At 34.7% G+C, this 22,571-nt stretch overlaps 1 protein-coding gene across 1 annotated transcript in view; it reads right to left on the bottom strand.

Moving 5' to 3' along the window:
• The window catches only part of eag (potassium voltage-gated channel protein ether a go-go), a 179,056-nt gene that overhangs the window by 22,322 nt on the left and 134,163 nt on the right, over positions 1-22,571 (bottom strand). The window contains exon 10 of the mRNA XM_074185196.1: positions 11,040-11,306. Within this exon, the coding sequence (XP_074041297.1) occupies positions 11,040-11,306 (267 nt within the window). The remainder of the gene's footprint in view (positions 1-11,039; positions 11,307-22,571) is intronic.

The following is a 22,571-nucleotide window of genomic DNA, read 5'->3' as shown; positions in this document are numbered from 1 at the left end:
TTAGTTTTGAAGAGTCTATAAACAGTCTCCATTCAGATGGAGTGTGATCCAAATTCAAGCAGTCCATCAAACCATTAACATCAGAACAAACTACGAAGTTTTCTTTTTTCTCAAAACAAGGAAGCAAATCTTTTTGACGCTGTCTGTACTGAGATATTTTCACATCATGTTTTAGAAGATTCCACTGTTGTAGTCTTGACCCTAACAGCTCAGCCTTTTCCTTAGACAAGCGAATATCTCTTATAAGGTCACTCAACTCTGCTTGACTAATTCTGTGCGGATCACTAGACCTACCACTTACCTCAAAATCAGGGTCATAGGATGTAGAAGGATGGGTTGCTCCTTCTAAACAGTCTTCATCACCTTCCTCTAAAATTTCATAGTTTTGGGGTGGAGAAGGGACTGGCAAATTGTCTGAGTGTGGTACAGGCCGAAGAGCAGATGGGAGATTAGGGTATTTAACCGTTCCTCTTTTCTTCATAGATAAACCTTGCTTAATGGGAGGAGTTAAGCAGAAATAACAGTCGTCTGTATGATTGGTAGGCTCACGCCAAACCATAGGTACTGCAAAAGCCATTGCCCGGTTTTTATTTTTCAGCCACTCTCGCAATATGACGGAACAAGAATTACAACATATATGAGGAGCCCATGATTTATCTTGGTCCCCAACTTTCACACCAAAATAATGTTCATAGGCTGTCTTAACGATAGGTGTCATTTTACGTTTCTGAGCCTTAAACGTTATTTCACCACATATATAGCAAAAGCTATCGACAGAATTCACACACTTTCGAGGCATTTCAGATCAGCACTTGAATTAATTTAAAAATCAACTTCACACGATAATTTCAATAGCAACCACGTGCGTACAATTGACAAACTCACATAGGTTATGTTTACTACTTAAGAACAGCTGATGAGAGGGGTGTTATGTAAACAAACATGTGTACCAACTGTTGGTGATGAAATATTTCATTTGTTGAAAACTCAATATACATATATATAATATAATAATACTATTCCGTGTTAGGAATCACACGTGAAAAGGTAAGACCTCGTTAATCCTTAGCTCACACAAGTTTTGACTTCTGAGGGTTGTCGTTCGTAGGGGTGCGACAGCTGGTTAACGGAAAAACAGATTTTAAACAGATTATATCTTGAAAACAAGAGCTAATATATAATTTTTATGGTCACTTTCGGTTTTAACACGTGGAAATACATTAAAATCATCTAATTTCAACCCCGAAACAAAAACTTTGTTGTGTTGTGCATCAGTTATTTGCTTTGGAAATAATGGTTCCTTGAACAGTTGTTATAACTATTTCAGCACAGTTTTTCACTTCACTCATCTGTTCGCGCGTTTGTGGTATGACGAGGATAATTTTTGAATAGATTCTGAGTTGAAAACACTGTAAATAACTAAGATTCGAACCGCTTCACTTAGCCACGTCCTTCTCCTATGAAACTTACTTATAGTTCTTTTATTAGTTGTTTTACTCCAAAAAGGTTAATAGTAGTCTTAAATTCTATAACATGCCTATTGCTAGAATCCAAGATATTAATATTGAAATCACCTACTAAAAGATGTTTATTCCTTTCATTGAATAATTCCTCATTCCAATTAATTATCGAATTTTTCCAAGAATATAGTTGTATCGGAACTGGGATCGAAAAAGACAGCCAATTATCTAATTGAAACAATAAATGTTTATCCTAATGATAACACACTAGTAAATTTTATCAAGAACAAATTTTTGAAAATTTTTATAGTTATACCCTTCTCTGGACATCAAAACACCCCCAGTGTCACACCGTATCGTCAATGACGAGAAATTTCCCTGTTAATTTGGCTGAATGACGTTCTCGTACTTTCTTCAGTTGATTCACCACCAAGAATTCATGTCTCGTATATGATCTAAAGCGATACCTTGTAGTTTTATTGAGTTTTTCGAAATATCAGTTTTTATTTTAGCATGTCCGAGTTCGACTTATACTGGTCTTACTTTTTTTCATCCGATTTCCCTAGTCATCATCTCTGAATGTGAGTTTTAAATGTTGACTGATTACGGAACAAAATTTTTGAAATATTCTCTCGTCCGCAAACTACTGAATTGTATTTCATTTTTTTCCAATGGTTTCAATGGTTTCCAGTCTTATTTCCAATTTTAATTTTCTTCTTTCAAGATACTATTTTCTTCTTTCCTTTCACTGATATGTGTATACATTCCATTTTTGAAAGTTTTCATTTCTTGTTTTAAATATTCGACTAGCTACACAATTTGTTTATTTTTTGAATTGAAGGGGTTATATATATTTTTTATTTTGTTTTACATTCAGATATATCTTGAGTTATTTGTTGTGGAAGAGTAATAGCTTTTTCTCGTCCTAACATATTTTGATTGAGCCTCCTGCACTATTTCTTAGGAATTCAACATATTTGTCCCTTTTTTAGTGAAGTTTATTTTTGCATGAAAAAATTCAATAGAGAAATCTATTATTTGAATTGATTTGTATATATCAATGTGAGTCACTTGTTACGCAATTCTTTGGCAGGGCAACTTCCTTCGCAATTTGATATCAATTTCAAATTAAATACAGCAACTTACTCCCGTTCAAATACACTTCTAAGTAGAGAACCATGAATACACGTGTATCACTGTTGCTTTCCTTTCAATATCAATCGATGATTCTCTTATAGATTCGCCCATAGACTAAGATTTTTTCAATTCTGAAGACGGGGGAGATTTCAGCCTCCGAAACGTTAGTATAAGTATCTGTATAATTTTCTAGCTCATTTTTTGATAAACAAAATTATTGAATATGGCAATTTGAATTTACGCAGTACAATTTTTATATTTTCCGGATTGTGAAAGGTAAAATACCCAAACAAAGTTGATAAAAAGGGATGATGATATTTCAAAAGATACACAGTTACAATAATGTAGGTTCGTAATTATACTTTCCAGAACACCTAAGATCTCGATACCTTCACCAAAATATAGCCTTTGATGAAAGCGTTACCGCCAAATATTTTAGAAGGTACTGACAGACGTCATAGAACACGCGTTGAGTGTCATAGTTTTGGTGTGTATTGGATTTATTCAGTGCCATTTTCATTAATGTATGTACTATGGAACTACAAACTTGAAAAATAAATCCTCAGAACATTGGCTATATATTGAACATCACTTGAAAACAAAAATAAAAGTGCACAAGGTTGGGGTGCACCAACGATTTCATTAATACCTACTAGTTAAATCGCGAGAAAGTTATTGTGTTATCTTTAATTTTGTTAAAAACGGAAGATCATCAACTGAGGCTCCCCTGGAATTGTTCACGATGTTGCTATTAAAACTAATTTTATGTACCCTATGAGTAGAAAATCTGTTCCTTCTCCGACAAACCATATAACGCAAATATAACTTATTTCCCATCTTTCACTTTTTGTGAACTCCAGTCAATATTCGGCTGAAAATAGTGATTTTGGAAGCTTAAATAATGTTTATAAAATATGTGGTTGAAAAATGAATTCAGTGAGAATATCTACCTGAAGGTAGCAAGATGGTGCACCTTCCATCATGAGGTTAAGATGAACCCACAAGGACACCTCTTCGTCTTCGGGATCGGAGAAGATGATATGGCTGTCCTGAAGAAGAAGTCGATGAGGTTAAGCTACGCGTTTACCTCACTGACTATTAGGGCAACAACAAAAGAAACAGAGCTTCTAGGCTACAGAAGGCACTCTCAAATGACCACTATAAGACTATCGGCATCCTGACGAGGGAAAATGGCGACAAAGCCGCCAACCTCCAGGAGAGTGCTGAGATTCTTATGGAAACTCACTTCCCAGGTTCTGTCTTTCCTGGAACGGCGAACTGGACGGATGTACCAATAACACCCTCACAATATGACTGGCAATATGCTAGTACAGTAATTGATGAGGACAAAATAAGATGGGCTATATCGGGCTTTTCCCCCTTCAAGTCACCAGGGCCTGACGGTATAAGACCAGCCCTACTTCAGTGGGGACTGGACACTCTTATGCCACACCTGGATGGAATATTCAGAGCCTCTCTAGCTCTGAGGTATATTCCCAGTAAGTTGAGAGAAGTAAGAGTAGTATTTATACCCAAACCAGGTAGGATGCACTACACCCTACCAAAAGCATTCCGACCAATTAGTCTCACATCGTTTTTCTTAAAAACCATATAGAGGCTATGTGAGCGGTATACAAGAGATGAACTACTTGCTAACAACCCACTTCATCCAAATCAGCATGCATATACCCCGGGAAGGTCTACTGATTCGGCCCTTCACCATGTGGTTGGCAGAATCGAGAGATCATTGGACAACAAAGAATCCACCCTAGGTATATTCATAGATATTGAGGGAGCGTTTGATAAAACAACCTTTCCAACAATTACCCAGCAACTACACTCCTGGAATGTACCCCTGGTAGTAGGAGAATGGATACTCCAGATGCTCTCTAGCAGAGCAATAAGTATTAATGTAGAAGACATCACAGTTAAAGGACTGGTCATGAGGGGATGTCCACAGGGAGGGGTCTTATCACCCCTTCTCTGGAACATAGTTCTGGATACCCTAATTAATCACCTTAACAAAAATGGATTCTACACAATTGCATACGCAGATGACATAGTTATCTTGCAGACCGGCAAATTTGTAAACACACTGTGCGATAGAGCGCAGGATGGGCTCAAATTGATAGAAACATGGTGTAAGGAACACTCACTGTAGATAAATCTCAAGAAGACTGAGATGGTCCTTTTCACCAGGAAAAGAAGTTTAACGAGCTTAAAACCTCCCGAAATCTTCAAAAGCCAACTAAACTTCTCTGAAGAGGTGAAATATCTTGGTATTATCCTCGACAAGAAGCTAACATGGAACTCTCATCTACAGAGTAGAGCAAAAAGAGCATACGTGGCTCATGAGCATGCATATGTGGCATGGGACGCGCATGGGGCCTTTCACCCCGTGTAGTCGCCTGGATCTACACTGCAATAATAAGACCTATGTTAACGTATGGAGCCATTGCATGGGGACCGAAAGTTCTACAAGCAACGGCCATCCAAAAATTATATCAAATACAGCGACTGGCTTGTTTAAACATCACAGGAGCCATGAGAACAACACCAACCGCGGCAATGGAATTAATCACGGGTCTGACCCCTCTGGATCTGTACGTTAAGGAGGTTGCGTTAATGGCCATGGTACGATTGCACACGGCTGGTGTAAACCTAGAAGTAGGAATGGGTCGATTGAGGCTGGGCCTATGGCGGGAAGCGCTTACTGCGCAACCTCTGCTGCAGGCAACAAGTGATGCAATTGAACCCAGGTTTGTGTTTAATAAACCCTACAAAATACAAATTGAGCAGAACACAGAGTCAGATGCTACAAATGCAATACGGATTTATACAGATAGCTCAAAAACCAAAGAAGGTTCAGGATGTGGAGTGTACTCCAGATCACTAAGCCTAAGGATTAAATGGGGAATGGGAAGAAATACCAGCGTGGTCCAAACAGAACTGGCTGGTATCTCAATCGCCACAAAAGAAATAACCAAGAAAAGAATTTCTGGCAAAAACATAACAATCTGCACTGATAGCAGACAAGCACTATTAGCCTTGAACAGACACCGTGTTACTTCAGGGCTAGCACTAGAGTGCCACCAAGATTTAGCCAAAGCCTCGGTAGATAATAACATTATCCTGAGGTGGGTTAAAGGGCACGAAAGGAGTAAAGGTATAATCGCATTGCCGACTCTTTAGCCAAGGAAGCGGCTGGACTAAGAATTTTAGGACCCAGTGGCACCCACGGCCTGATGACTTCGACAATTGCAGAACTAGTCAAATGTTACACCCATGCTCAATCTTTAAAGAGATGGGATGAAATCAAAGGATGTAATCTTGCCAGGATCACCTTGGGCGACCCTGGGAAGCTGGCGCCGAAGAAATATCTGGCGATGACCAGGAAAAATCTACGCCTTACAGTAAGATTTCTGACTGGCCACTGTCAGCTAAGGAAACACCTACATAATATGGGGCTAGTGGACACACCTCTATGCAGGATGTGTGAACAGGAAGATGAGACTGTCAGGCATGTCCTGTGCGAGTGCCCGGAGTTATCGTCAATAAGAGAGTGTGTGTTCGGCGAGTCTTGGCCTACACCTGCCGATATAAAGGAGATGTCTCCCAGCGACCTGTTCACCTTCCTGGTAAGGACAGGATGGACGACGACCTAGGAGGACAACTCCTCGGGAGGATGTACAATGGGTGACATGTGGCCTAAGTGCGTGGGCTTACACTCACCCTCCCTACTCTACAGATACAGATATATACAGAAGTTAACGAAAGAGAACATTGATCATTGCACGCAAACATCACGTGCAACTTTGATAGCCTGGAACATTGAAGAAAGATAGGAGATTTGTCTCTCTTCTTTGTATACTTTTGATTCCGCCAAGAGCAGTACATATAAAAAATGCGCGACGGACTGTGGCTGCTCAATGTTTCGAGGTTCAACTCAGTACACCACCAAATTTACTGTTCGAAAACTCTTCCATCTGAAGATCTGCGTTTTTGTGTAATGAACTTCCTGAGAACGTTTTTTCAAATAGATTTAATCTCCAGCGATTCAAATCCAATGTGAATCACTACTTTCGCAAAGACACCGATCTGAGAGCTCCTAGAATTTTCCCGTTGCTCTTCTGTTTTGTTCTTAAGAAAAAGTTACGAAGCATGCAGTTGCACCATCTAAGTGCACGATAGGAATTCTTTTATATATAAATATACAAAAAAATCCAAAAAATCCTACATTCTATTTGAGTCACTTATTTATATTCATAGTGATTTGAACAATTGATTTCACTCAACACAAACTCACAACCGATTCGAAAATACTTTTTCAAAACATGTAAGTATCAATGATGTGTAAGTTACAGCCTATACTGAATCAACAAACTGACTTAGGGTACAAATGAAAGGAGGAGAACATTTTCCTGTAAATTAACGATCAAAAATATTTTTATTTGGAATTCATTCTTTTCTTTCTTTTTCACTATTATACTTTTCTATTTTATTTCTTTGTATATTATTATTCCGTCTAGCCCATATTCTCACACAAAAAACCAAATTATGAATAAATCCAACAGGAAAAGAAGTTATTAGAAAAAACTGATCACCAGAAAGGAAGGAATGAGTGTGACATTTTCCTAATTGAATACGATTGGATCAAACTAGACAATTATGTGATACATATTGTCATATGCTATAATACTTTGAATGCTACAGTTTTTATGGAAAACTGATAAAAATCAATTCCAATAATAAATACAGTTTGTACAACAAAATTTCGGCCGGTTCACACATCTTTTTGAATCAAATTATCGTTTCAAACTTTTATATCGACTACTCTGGTAACTCCGTCGATGCCTGGATACTGTAATTCTAGTCATTCTCCGATATAATGGAGATACTTTTGTTCTGTTTTGAAAGTATTGAAGAATAAATCATAATGAAATGGGGTAACTTCTGCTTCTACTTCACTCGAGTTTGTAGTTCTAATATTCTTTCGGCCATCTAACCAAAAATGTTCCACAATTGATTGCAACTTCTGGTATATCTCCGAACGATTCACGAAAGTATCGAGTGAATTCACTTCAGGAAGTACGAATAAATTTTCCCAATTGAGAAATGGGATAATGTGAGAGCGGCTAGTCTTGTGGAACTGAAAATAGTTTACATAATCAGGAGACTTCAAAATCTCCTCAATTCCAATCAAAACTGAGTAGGTGACCATCAAAAAACCGTTCAATATAATGAGGACTTTTCATTCCAAACCTCCCAAAGCCCTCGAAAAGTGATAGAATTTGCTGGAATAGGTTGCCATTTTTTCAAATTCAAGATAATCTGTTATCAAGTTTGATACATGTTTCAAAAATGATGCAGTTTTCGAAATTTTTCGAAAAAAAAAGGTTTCTGGATTTCTATTTCCTACAGAAACTTCCAAAAAGCAAATACTTTCATATGAACATTGAGTTACACATTTGTACCCCAAAACATTCGTCATGGAATTGAAATAGATATCATTCTTAGGAACGCTACGCAATATGATATATGAAAGAATCACAATATAAAATTATATTATCGTCAATAGCATATTTCGACGTTTTGGAATACGATATCCGTCTTATACCTTCTCAATACACTTCTGGATGATATTACAAGACGATGTGTTCATTTCTTTCGTAACATTACGACTTTATGTTACCGGAAGTACGTGTAAAAAATATATTCATATGCTACTTTCACATTAACATTTATTTACATAAAAGAAAACGTTCTGGTTACACAAATACTTCCATAATAACAACAAATTATACGAAAATCACGATTTTCTATTCGTTCCAAACATTCCGCTCATTGCATTTACTATCACGATGACAGTGCGTAGAGACATTTATACACTTATTTGATCATAAGAAACAAGATCGTTTAACTGCTTCATTTTTATGCTTGGATATAGTTAGCGTGTTCCTTCGTCGCAAGTTCAAATCAGTCCTATATCCAATCTTCCTCTTGAAGATGATCACTTAGTGATCAAAACACATGTCGGGATGTCAAAATAACGGATTGGTGTTGGGATAAAAAGTAATATTCCAAACTTTCAGTATTGACATTGAGGGATTTTATTTTTCAATATTTAGTAAAAATGATGCTTTAGACAATCGAACATACTAAGCCATCTAGCTTGAAATATGCGTATTAGCACACCGTATGCTATATATCATTCACTTACAAGAATTTTGAACATTTTGTACCCTTCTAATATCAAAACTGTCAATACATGGTTCATAGACTACGTAACAATGATTGAAGTCCGACAGAACGAAACTATCACACAACTGGATTTACAGTCTTTGACTGTAAATAAGTTTCAATGACATATATGCATTTTTAAAAATTTGGGTGTTTAAATCGACTTATGGACTAATTGCCCATGATCAAGATTTTTACAATAATCAGCGAATTCAATCTTATGTTTCCCTATCTGAATTCTTTGCTGAGCTCACCTCTTGGTCAGTGCCAGATAAGAGTGCACCATATTTAGTTAAATTAATTTTTAACGAAAAACCATTCGTGAGGGTAAGTAATTGATGCAGTCCGGTCCGATGCTTTCGCTGTGTCATCTGCATGACAATGGTAAGTATTCACAGTTTTTCAGATGAATAGAGAAGTTGCTAGTGTAGATAGTGTATAGTAATGGTTCCGGAAGACATCCTTGTGAAGCGCCCGACATATGTTCAATAAATCTAAGATATGATCATCTAAAGTTACTTGTTGCGAACTACCAAATATATGAGACTTAATAATTGAACAAGCATTTGCTGAAAATCCAATAGTGTTTAAGATAGGGAAAATAATCTCATGTCTTGAGGTATCGAATGTCTTGGAGTAATCAAGTAGTGTCAGAGCACACATTTAATTATCATCAATAGACCTCAATATGTCATCAGAAATAGTACACAGCGCTGATAAACAACTGTATCCTGGCCTGAATACATTCTGATATAAGTCATTTTTGGTAATTTTGTATATCCAACATAACAAACTGTCAAATATTTGTTTCATGTATAAGCTGATTCTTGGACTGACTGAAAATATCAACTAGTTGTAAGTTGACTTTGACCTGAATCCTGCTGGTATCTGCAAACCACTTCTAGTTGGAAATCAATCTTTCGTATAACTTGTGAGACCAATATCGAATACAAATGAATCAAGATGCATGCATTTCGTTCAGTTCTTTAATTCATGAATCATATGTCAAAAACAATTTCAGTCCCAAAGGTGAATGATGATGAAAATTGAATTGCCATCTTGACATTGTTGAACAGTGTGATTTAGTTGTAACTCAAGGGTTTATGAAAAATGAATTATAAAAAGCAGCATTACCAATAAATTCAGTTTCAATCCCAACAATGAGAAAGGTACGTTCATTCATTCATAATTTGTTACTTTAAATCGAAAACAAAATTTCGATTAATACGTATACTAAGATCTTCTCGAAAATATCAAAATTAATATTTGTATTGGAAATATGTGAGGTGCAATCGAAATGTCGAAGGTCTGAAAGAATTTAACAATTGTATTTAATCAACGAGCGAGTAGGGCAGCTATTACTCGTGAGAACGAAATTTGTCGTCGAGAGCCGAAGGCGCGTATCGTAAATTATTAGAACGAGTAATGACCATTTTATGCGGAAAAAATACTATTCTTTCTCTATGACTAATATCAGGAACACTTAAAAACCATATATTTGTGAAGGGTATCCCTATTAAGAGAAATACCGTTGAATTTGATTACAAGAAGCAACCTAAAATAGCATTACAAAATGTTCTCTATTTTTGTTGAATAATTTGAAAATTGAATGGCAGAAACGTTTTTACCCGAGATTGAAACCAGAACTCCTGACATTCAAACCCAACGTTCTGACAACTATACCATGCAGAATCTTAAAAATTATTGTGACATAAAGCTATTTGAATTTATATCTACTCTCATCCTATAACTGAGACAATTTTGAAAATAGTTTTTCTTTGTCAAATTACAATTTTCTGGTGGAATACACTCCGAATACATGATTTTATTCTTGTTTTTTATTAAAAATTATTATTTTCAAAACTAAATGTCGGTTCACTGAATAGTAATAGTGATAAGTAATAGTGAGTTAAGAATCTGGTCGACTGTGATTGGTTTGAAAGTCACTTACTCCACAACAAACGGTCAAAAAATCGATGCTTTTTTTTCAATACCCATTTATGAAATTTATGTTTCGACAATTTTTTGACATAAAAATTTCAAATATTTTATACCACAGTTGAACATTTCTCAATAGTCCAATATATACAGAGGAATTATAAAAATTTAAAGTCTTGGTGTACACATGTGATTACTAACTGAATCAAAAATAAACTTTTGCGCTTCTGAAAAGACAATATCAATTACTGAGCGATTTCTTACCTGGGGTGCTGATCCTTTCAGTCGAGTTTTCGATCTTCTTTTCTTCAGTATAATAGGTCCTAATCCTGTTCCTTCCGACCTCTGGAGTAAATCAGTAGGTCTTTCTGGATGTGTGTTGTTGGAAGACTTTGGTTTTGACTCTGTTTCGTTTGGAGATTGAGAACCCGAACCGCTGTTTGGACTAAGCCTTTTCAACACTTCTGACATCATTTCTTCAATGCGATTGACTTTCTGGTTCATCCTTTGTATCTCCAACTTCACATCTACCTGCATTGGAAATATTTTTCAGCTAAGTTGTTCAGAATTGAACATATAAATATATGTATGTAAATGTATGTATGTATGTATATATGTTATTATATTACAGATCGATGATACGATGATACGTGAACATAAGTACCGTATTCTTTTGATAAAGACTGGGAGGCTATATAAGTTGATCATGATCTAGATAAGTTCATTTTGACTTTTTTCTTGTTGGCATACATCCAAACAGTGTACCTACCTATCCAGCGACTTGTTCAATATATCCAGTCAGAACGAATATCATGTATGAACATTTGAAACTTTCATGAGCAACAAATTCAGTTTCATGAGAGCGGTTTATTTAAAGAAAATGAAAAAGGTGAAATTAGAGAACAAGCCGACCTCGTAATGATTATTGATGCTTTCAGATGTATCTGAGCTTAGGTTGAAGCTTAGTTTGAAGAGCCTGATCGACAAATTATTTTCGGGTAACAGAAAATGAAGTCCATTATTTGAAGCCAATCGTGGGTCTGCAAGGGTAATCTAAAATATACAACTAATATGAAGAGGAAAAAATTGTTTTTTTGTGCGTTTGTAATGGATGAAGTCAAAAAATCAATCGATTTTAAAAACTATTTCACCTTTAAAAAATTACGTTATCAGGGAGTAACACAGATTCTATTTTATCAAAACAACTTTACGAACATTGCCATAGTGAACCCAAGAAATAAAAAAATTGCCAGTAAAAGTAAATCATTTTACGAGTTACTAGTTAGACATATAGAGCTATGACATTATGTTTTTTTTTGATTATGATATCCAAGATATTTCTTCGAATATATGAATGATATAACATGAACTTCCTGTGAAGTACGACGAATATCAAGATGAAGAAATTTGCCTAATTTTATATCTGTTTTGGTCTGGTTTGACTCAATTTTTTTAAATACAGACACGTATTTTTTTATAACTTTTGGTTTGGTAATAACTTTGATATAACTACAAATTAATTGATATATTGCAACGTATCTACACTTGACCTGAAAGAAATAGTTTTTCTGTCAAGAATATCTTGAATTAGAAAGGACTATAATAAATCTCAGTATCAACATTAAGCCTTTCATAATCCCCAAACGTTTCTTGAAAATTTGTTGCTCGAGTAGAATATTCTCCTCATATATTTTTGTTTGAAAAGTTATATCATCAACAAAATTCAACTACTGAAATTAACGCATCAAAGAGTATGAAAAAATCATAGATAATTTTAGATTAACTCAACAGAGTATGATATTAGTGTTACTTGAGTTGCTAGGTTTAAATAAATGCATGTGTTTCAATCCAGTTGTTGGAATGAATGTAATGTTTGATATTTGTGTTAATCTAGTGATTGTTGGTGTTTCCGTGTTCGCTAAATTGTTTTCAATGGAATCCTCTATATTCCAAATCTAAAAATCGGATCAAAAACTGATCTACCAATTTGGGTGAAATCATCAGCAATCTATCATGGTGAATTTACGCAAAATTTAGTATTTGATTCATTTCAATCGGTTATGTCAATTCAAAAAACAATGTCAAACACGTTTTCGAAAAAAAAAATTATCAGAATACTTCTGAAACAAGCACTTTTTTCAATCACCAGACCTGGAATATTCCTTTTGAATTCAGAAGTTTTCTACATTTCTGAAGACACCAACCTGGTCGGTGGAACGTGCGTCGACAAGAGTATTCTAGTTCTGGTGATTGAGAAAAGTATTTGTTCCGTATTCCAGAGGTTTCAATTTTATCTTTTATTATGAAACATTGTTCAGGTGATATGGCTGAAACTTTGCTGAACTATATTAATAGTTCGTGAAACGTTTTACTCATAAATCAAAGAAAGGCAAATACCTGAAAACATTTCAGTGTTAGAAATTTTTGAAATAAACAAAAACCGAAGTTACGTGTAACAGTTAGACAGCTGAGATAGTTATTCAATTCAGTGAGACATTTTAACGGAAAAGACCATGGAGTTTTCAAATAATGAAAGAGTTGATATGCTTTTTGTATACCTGAGGTATTTGAGAAATACTATCAGGCCTCTGTAAATGTATTAAGAATTCCATTCTCAGAGACATCTCCAACATATCGAAAATACTATCATGATGAAACAGTGGTCACATTGTTTCATTATCATGGATTGATTGTGTTATTAATTTACTCCAAGTAATAGGTCAGTGTAAGTTTCAAAATAATGGAAAAAGTACCTTTGAGGGAGATTACATGTAATTCGGCTACATTCAGTACAGTAAAAACATTTGAAAGTAACATAAATTTAAACGTAACAGAGTCACAAAAGTATTAATAACGTTTGGGAGACTTCAACAAAAAAAGATTTCTATAATTGGCTACTTACATAGTTTCGGAGTTAATGTATGGTCTGGTGTTTGTTCTGAATGAAGAAATTATTTGCTGTGAGCGAAGAATTATAATTGGATTTTTCATCAGACTCTAGTATGGTTTTAAGGAGTCATAGAGCTATACCATATTGCAGGAAAACGCACCCAATAGGAATATTCCAGAAAGGTGGATGGAAAATGAGTAATGCCACAAATTTCCACTTTTAGAATTTTCATTATGAGGCCACATTGAAGACAAGGTATATAGAATTCATTTTGAAAATAACGAAGAATTGAAAGCTTCAATAAGAAGAACCGGCATGGCTAGGACTCCATAAATACTTCAAGCACACTAATTCTGGAGAAAATATTTGAGGAATGTAGAGTAGAATAGTATTCACTCAATTAAATAAAAGTAGATAAGAGAAGACTAGTAAACTGGGCTTGTGTCTGTAGTATCTTCTGTTATTATAATAGTTCGGAATGGAATATAACATATAATATATAACAATTGGTTATTGAAAATTTTGAGCTCTCGAAATGATGATTTTATACGATAATCGCGTGCGACAATAACTCGAAAAATGTTTCATGAATCATTTTATTTTGCCTTTGATTTTCTACAGTTTTTCATTAATTAATGTTCTCCTTTGAAGCTAACTTTTCTTTACTGTGGTGTATTACGATTCACTAACTATGCTCCTGTGATGATAATTGGAAATTCGTGCACTTAATAAAACAAATCATTACTAAGCTCTTTTCTGTATAACTAAAATTGATAGCAGTATTGTCACAGTACATGCAGCCCAGAAAGGAATTCCATATCGTAGATGAGATTCTATGAGAGAGTGACATGTTACTTTGGCAGCAGCAAATCCCAACCCATAAGATGTCATCCTCACAGCATAAGACCCTTAGGATACCTTTGATTTGAGACTCTTGATATGGTCTTCAAATTTCAAATCACTGTCAATAGATAGTCCCAGAAATTTGGTTGATGGTTTATTCTTAACAAAGATGTTATCAATTTATAGATTGCTGATGGAACATTTGAAGCAAATTACGTTCGTTTTGGAGATATTGAAACTGGGAAGATTTGCATCACACCATCTTTTTATATTGCTAATATCATGATTTATTACTGTTTCGAATTCAGAGGGAATTTGATCATGCCATAAAATTGTAGTGTCGTCAGCGAATAGTGTGAACTCTCCTTTAATATCAATAGATGTCAGATAATGTATATACAAAAGAAATAATAGTGGACCTAGGACTGAGCCTTGTTGAACTCCACAATTTATTTTTCCTTCCTCAGAATAATTAGTCGTTTCAACAATTTCACTACGCTCAGATGAATAAGATTCAAACCAATTGAGACTTACACCTCTTATACCATACTGTTATAACTTCAGAAGCAGTGTACCATGCCTAACACAGCCAAACGCTTTCGATATGTCACAGAACACAGCAGCTGCAATCTTTCCATCATTTAATTTGTTATATAGACTGTACAATAATGAAAAAATGGCATCATGAGTGTTTTTTCTACTACACCGTCGTATATTCGATTCTGTAGTCCAGATAACTTTCATATTGTTCTACAGCATTTGGAGAATGTCACTACAATTGAGGCTCGAAATTATTGAACACGAATATTGGACTTGACATCATTGGACAATATTGGACAGACATTTGTTGTATTGGTTCATTGCGATAAAATAAAAAAAAATAGTTCAAATTGAAAGGGGTATATTTTTAGGAGAGATTGAGTTTTGGGAAAGCAATGTTTTGACTTCCTAGTTTCATTGGTGATTAAACTCATTCGTGTCATGAAGTCGTAATTTTATGAACGAATTGAGTGTTTTTTTATAATGTTAACCAGATTTGGTACTGAAGAGCTGATAAGGCATGTGTCTTACGGCAAAACTTTGGATGTCTACCAGATTAAATATAGTCTTCGGTATTAATTTCTGTATGACATTTAGATTCCTAAGATTACAATCATTCACTGCTTCCCAACTCACTATAACATAGGATAGTTGGGATTGTACAAGCACGAAGTACAACGTTTTCAAATGCTGAATGTCAAGAAAGTTTTTTGTGTTATTGAATTTAAAAAGTGTTCCTCTTAACTTTCTGATTATTTTTTTCATTTGTAGGTGCCATGGAAAATACCTATCTAAATAGATACCTAAATATTTTACTGACTTGCCTTCAGGTATGCGATTATTGTTTCCATTTTTAAGTTTCCCATTTAGGGTAATGTAGTGCAATAAGATGAGAAGGTTAAATATTTAGTTTTTTCGAAATTAATCGTGAGTTTATTGTGACAGAATCATTTTTCAATCTCTATGAAATTTTTTCTGCAGACGTTTTTAGTTGGTTCCATGAAGGGTTGGTATAAAAGCCAGCCGTATCGTCACTAAAGCCCAAAATTTTACCTTTTGTTGGTATCTGTAGCAGTTCATTCAGATATATTGTAAACAGAATTGGTCGTAGAACCGTTCCTTGCGGAACACCATAAGTAATAAATTTGGGATAATTCTAAATAACATCGATACTAACTTTCTATGCTCGGTTGCATGAATATAATTCGAAAATGTCGTAAGCTTTCCCTCGTATTTCATAGTTCTCTAATTTTTCCAGGAGTTTTGTATGACTAGCGGCATCAAAAGCTTTGGAAAGATCAACGAAGATGCACTTACTGGAGTTTTTTGTCAAGAGCTTTATAAATGAAAGGTGTTAGATTTTGTATTGCATCTTCCGTTAATCTTCTCTCCTTGAGTTCGTATTGCTGATATTAGTTTGAATTTTCTAGTAAAATTCACTTATCTCATTTTTTGAATTTTCTCTATTACTATGGCTACGTTTGAGATTAGTGATACAGGCCTATAGTTATCCATTATTGTTTTGTCTCCACTTTTGAAAAGTGGTTTTATTATTCCAATTTTAAATATTTTGGAAAATCAGTCTTCCTGTAAACATTTCGTTGACAATCAATTTCAGCGTTTCTGAACAAATTCCATTATGACCTAGAGGTTTCTTTTGTTTTAATTCCATAACAACTTTGTAAACCTCATCTTCATTAGTTTTTGATATTGAAATCTGTAGTATGTGTTCATTGTTTTTGGAATTAGCTGGTTCTTCAATTTCAAGGGCATATTCTTGACCAAAATTCGCATAGTACTCATTAAAATTGTTGCAACTTTCTAGTTATTTTTAATCACTGCACCATTCTCTGATTGAATAGTCGGTATTTTCGTTTCAGGTCTAGATTTATTGCATATCTCATCGACACATTTCCATAGTTCTTTTGAGTTTTTACTCAAACATTTCTTGAGAACATTTTTTCTTGGCAGCTTTCAGTAGCTTATTTAACTTATTTTTTTATGAAATTAAATTTTTCTTTGAGTGATAATGTTTCGGGATATTTTATTGGAGTTGGATACTATTTGTTTTTTATATTTAAGAGCTCTGTTAACTCTGGAGTAATCCAGGATTTTTTTACTTTATATTTTTTCTTAAGTTAAGTTAAGATTGTATTTTTTTCAACAAGATATAATCTATTCACAAATATTGTTGCAGCATTATCGGCCTGTTCTACATCATATATATTTTCCCAGTTTTCTGTCAATAAGTCTTTTTTAGGTTTTTTGTAATTCGTGAATTTTGTTTTTCCCGTTTCTTCATCGATCTCTGTCTCATCCAAATCAAGCGTTATGGCAATTGTGTAGTTTCAAATATTCGTTTCAAATATTCAATTTTTAAGATACCACTTTTGACAAAAATGTGGTCTAGACAAGTATCACTATTTGGGGTCTAGTTACTTCATTAATATATGAAATGAATCCCAATATATTAGTATATTCTTCAAGTATTTCACTATCACAAAGAAGATCTAAGTTCATACCTATAATCATATGAGTACATTTGTTTTTTGATTTCTGTAAATAACCACCAGTGAGTTCAGTAATGAAATGTTTGGCTCGGGGATTTATGAATTGCAGTGATTTTTATTTTGTGTTGCGAAAACTTTTGATATTTTCAATGTTTTGCACTTCGCACACATATTTAATACTTTCCTATGTGGATGATAATTGATTCAATTCCATAACTAATGTTTGCAAAACAAACTGAATAGACAAAAAAGGGTTTTTTGTGTTCATATAAAATTATCAGGCTCTTCCGAAAGTTTTTTTTTTCGTGTAATTCAACGTTTATATGAAAGTGGCTGTTTCGAGTGGGCGTTTTTCCAGTTTGTAGGTGAAAGTTATTTCTTTGTATGATGTACACATCTTTGTATAAAGTTAACATTTTTGAAATTCATTGCTTCCCTTCTTTCTCTGGAAGATTCCCACAAAATATTTTGTATAAAGATGGAGAAGTAGAGTCAAAACCTTTCTTTCTCGAAAATTGATCTAACCTAAAAATATATCCTTTTCAATTCAAACAAGATTCCTATGGCAGGGATTTGATCAAATAAGCGAATGAATGTCATTGCGTACTGTCATCGGTGACATGAGTAGATTGAACACCTTCGTGACATACAGTCGTAATTTCATGAATGATTTCAGTGTTTTTTCTCAGGATGTTATCAATATTTGGTATTGAAAAGCTGATAAGGCAAATATCTCACGGCGAAACATCGGATGTCTACCAGTGAGGATGATAGTGTTCCATATAAGTGAAATTTCACCTCTTTCGTTTACTGATATCTGATTCAATTCCAATTCTGTTTAAAAAAATATGTTTTCCCGTTAATCAGCTGTCGCCCCCATACAAACGTCAACTCTCAGAAGTTGAAAAACTTGTGCGAGCTAAGGACTAACGAGGTCTTATCTTTTAACCTGTGATTCTTAACACGGTTGCTGTATCATCCCAGCTTCAATCAGATAAATTCTCTCGAGAAAAATATCTAGTCGAGGCAGGAATCGAACCCACGGTCTTCCGATCGTGAGTCGGGCGCACTACCACCGCGGCCAATTCCACAACAATTCAATGTTTATATGAAAGTAGTTGTTTCGAGTAGGCTTGTTTTCTTTCAGTTTGTATCTGAAAGTTACTTCCTTGTATAGGGTTAACTTTTTTGAAATTGATTGATTGATTTAAACAAAATTTGGTATATTGATGATCGGTAATGCACCTTTTTCTCAGCTTTAATTATTATTTTGTAAAAATAGAAATTCAAGTCAATAAAATAACTGGTTGGTGTTGAAGAATTTCATACATCCGTCAAATTATTCAGTTATTTACCAGGAGTCATTGTCAAATTGAAATTGAAAGTAAGTATAAAGTAAGTAGAGAACTACGGGAAGTTGATATTTCGGGATAGAGTAATTTTAATACTGTCTGAGGGCAGATTGAGAGGTATGGAAGGAAAAAAGTGAAGTTAGGTCCTGTTGAGTTTTATGTCAGTTATTAAGTTTATTTATTTTTGTTCCCTTGATGATTGTTTCTTTTGAATATATCTTATTGAAATAACAATTTGACTTCATTTGTAGAATGAAGTTTTAGTTTTTTCAATCCTCGTAAGTCAATAAATGTTACATAGGTAGTGGTGAATGAATCCCAATTACGAAAAGTGGTGGGCGCTCCGTATTTTTTGTAATTTTTTTGTTTCAAAAATTTGTAATGAAAAAATTCTCGGTATAGTTCAAGTAAAATATATAGTGCACCCTTCCTTCCAGCAGTTCCCCTTTAATAACACACACAATGCGGTACTCCTAGCTACATTCTGTTGGTCACCGTAACATAACTTCAAATTCAATTTCATGACTCTTCAGCCAATCACAAAACTCGGTTAGTAAAAATTATCCAATACGAACTGCCAATTCTTCAGTCCACTTGTACTAATTCGTTGCGGCATAATTCCTTTGTGTTGGTTTTTTTGGCCTTTGACTTTGCCGACACCTTTAAGATTACTATATCGGTTACTTCGACTATACAACGCTAGATGATATTTCCACAATAGCTAATGAAACAGTACCCAGTAAATACTAATTCAACATTATGCGGAAACCCTTACCCCTTTCTGGCAAACGTACTACATTTGAATAGTTTTAGTCGCTGAAGATTATAAGACAGGAAACGAAAAGAATATGAAAAATTACATTATTCTTTTCAAGATTTTCCAATACTCGCTGATGATTATACCCTAATATAATTATAACATTCATTGGGCACATGATAGGGTGCAGATCAAAAATTGGAACTGATGCACAAATGGAACATTGATTTCAATTTTCATAAGGAATTCAAACGTTAATAAGAAATAACAATCTACGGCATTGAGTAATTTGAATCATTTTATGTCAAAACAATATGATGCTTTTGTAAAATAAAAAAACGAATATCAGAGATTAAATGTTAGGTAAATGATAACTGAACAAATATTGTTCAAGATACGGTATTTGACGGTAATATAATTTCAGGAGACTTCCTTCTAGAATTCAAAAATTGTTTTTATAACCCCAGAACAGCCTGAAATATCAGGTCCGTTTCAGGTACAACGTGCGTATCTTCATCAAGCTTAGGTCATGGAAAACTCACCATTCAACCTGATTTTGGGAATTATTTTTTTAGAAGAACTTAATTCAAGAGACCGTAAAAATAACTCTAAATGTAAAAGAGGTCCAGATAATTTATAATCGATATGACAATGAGAAATATAAGAACATTTCTACGATAAATTCAGTGATAATAATGAAGAAATTGCAAAATTCTTATTTCATACATAATTGTCGGGTTATCAATGAACATTATCAATACTTTATATATTTCTCACATTTTCACTTGGGTGAATAGGTTAAACTTTCTTTTGATCTTTTGTATATTGTTTTTTCCTAGTACAAACATTGTATGTTGGGAAATAAATCATTGTTATATTGAAGTGAATAACAAACATGTAACTTTGTGGAGGTGAAAATTTGTACCACAATGAAATATATACAATGACAATAATACAGGAAATGATATCGTCACAGCTTGATACAATACAATAAATAATTGATATATAGAGGACAAATGGATGTATGAAAAATATAAAGCTGATATTTTCAGTAACGAAAGGTGAACATGAGAAACTGGAAAATGTTTATGGTTTCAGGAGGGCCTTGTAGTAATTGAACGGTCACTCTGAAAAATAAACTATTTTACTGAAATCAGTAAGTTTTTTCACGTGCAACATTATTTTTACTTTCCCAATATCAAACTATTCAATACATATACTGAATAACGTGATAATTTGTCTCTATAGGTATATGTTAGAATTTTTCAAAAGAAAAATATATTTCAATAACAAGTTCAACAGCTTGAGGTTTATGTATGTCAAGTTACTGACAATATATTTTGTTTATTGTATCGTCAGAAGAATCGGAGTCTTGAACCGCATCAAATCCAGCAATGAAATGAATTTATCCAGTTTCCTAGAAATGGACTCACTGAAAAATTGCAACCCGAAGGAGAGCGATGTGCAAACTACAACCAGTTTTCAGTTCACTATTTTGTTTGTGATGGAATTGAAAGAAGAGGTTCATTATATGGTAGATGGTACAAACACATGTCTCCTAATTATTATTTTCATTTCCTCAAAATACTTTTACATTTTTCTATGTTTCAGCTGATAGTTCGGGTAAGAGTGATTTGAAGAGTAATCGAGTGCAGATCGGAAGGGTTGACGGGAAAAGGTGAAGAAATGACGTGTTAAGTTTACAATGTCACTATTTTCCGGGATTGAATGCCGTGAATTTTTGGAATTTGTTTCTGACATTTCACTGGCACGAGTGGCTGGTTTTCCCAGAGGTTTATACATCCTGAGGTAATATCTCCGTTGACTAGATATTACGCCTGCGTATGACGTATTTATGTTGACTCCTCAGGTAGCTTGATGTGCCAATACCTGAACATGGCTCAGGTAAATTACGTAAAGCGTGTTTATCTTGATTCAGGTAGTCAGGTGTGATAATACCTGTAACTGGATTTGGTAAATTGTCAATAACGTTCGATGACTCCTTTCTACCTGCTGGCACGCTGTTTGCTATTCTTGAACTTCTTACGCTGACCTGAAGCTTTGCTGTAACTTCTTGGCGGGTTTGAAAACCGTTTTGATGTTGTTTCCCCAAGAGTTTTCCAATTATGACTGTGACTCTAGGGATATGAGGTGGATACGTGCGTGCAACAATCTGAGCCTTCCCCCCGGTTTGAGCCGTAGCACTCTTCAGTTTCATAGCTCTGTTGATCTTGGATATAGTGTACCCGAGATCGACAAAGCTCAACATCGAAACGGTTTTCAAACCCACCAAGAAGATACAACCAAACCTCAGGTCTGCACTTGTTGTGCACTTGTGGAAAGGTATACATCGGAACCACCAAATGTAAGCATGTAAGTAACTGCAGACTAGGCCAAACGGACAAATCAGCTATGATCAAACACGCACTCAGTGAAGGAAACTACAGGATTATGTTTGAAAACACGAAATTCATTGCCCTCGACTAGGGATACTATAGCCGACTGGTACGGGAGGCAATAGAAATCCACAAACACATGAATGTTTTTAACAGAAAAGAAAAAGCTGTGAACTTTAATCGAATGTGGAATTCCATTCTGGGAAGCTCAAGAATGGCAGCATAACGTCAGGTAGAAAAGGGCCAACGAACGTTAGTGACAATTTACCAAATTCAGGTACAGGTATTATCACACCAGAATACCTGATTCAACATAAATACGCTTTACGTGATTTATCTAAGCCAGGTTCAGGTATTAGCACACCAAACTACCTGAGAAGTCAACACAAATAGGCGTTATGCAATCGTAATATCCAATCATCGGAGATATTAACTCAGGGTGTGTAAAGTGACACTGAAAATCTCGACCGTGAAAGCCTCAACCATTTCGTGCTAACTTTATCTAGAT

This window comes from Leptinotarsa decemlineata, unplaced genomic scaffold (genome assembly GCF_025532065.1).
Source record: "Leptinotarsa decemlineata unplaced genomic scaffold, Ldec_3_MD MMD2_tig00026369_RagTag_RagTag, whole genome shotgun sequence".
NCBI classification, from domain to species: Eukaryota; Metazoa; Arthropoda; class Insecta; order Coleoptera; family Chrysomelidae; genus Leptinotarsa; species Leptinotarsa decemlineata.
The sequence above is the reverse complement of the archived record's forward strand: the minus strand, read 5'-3'. Positions and strand labels throughout refer to the sequence as shown.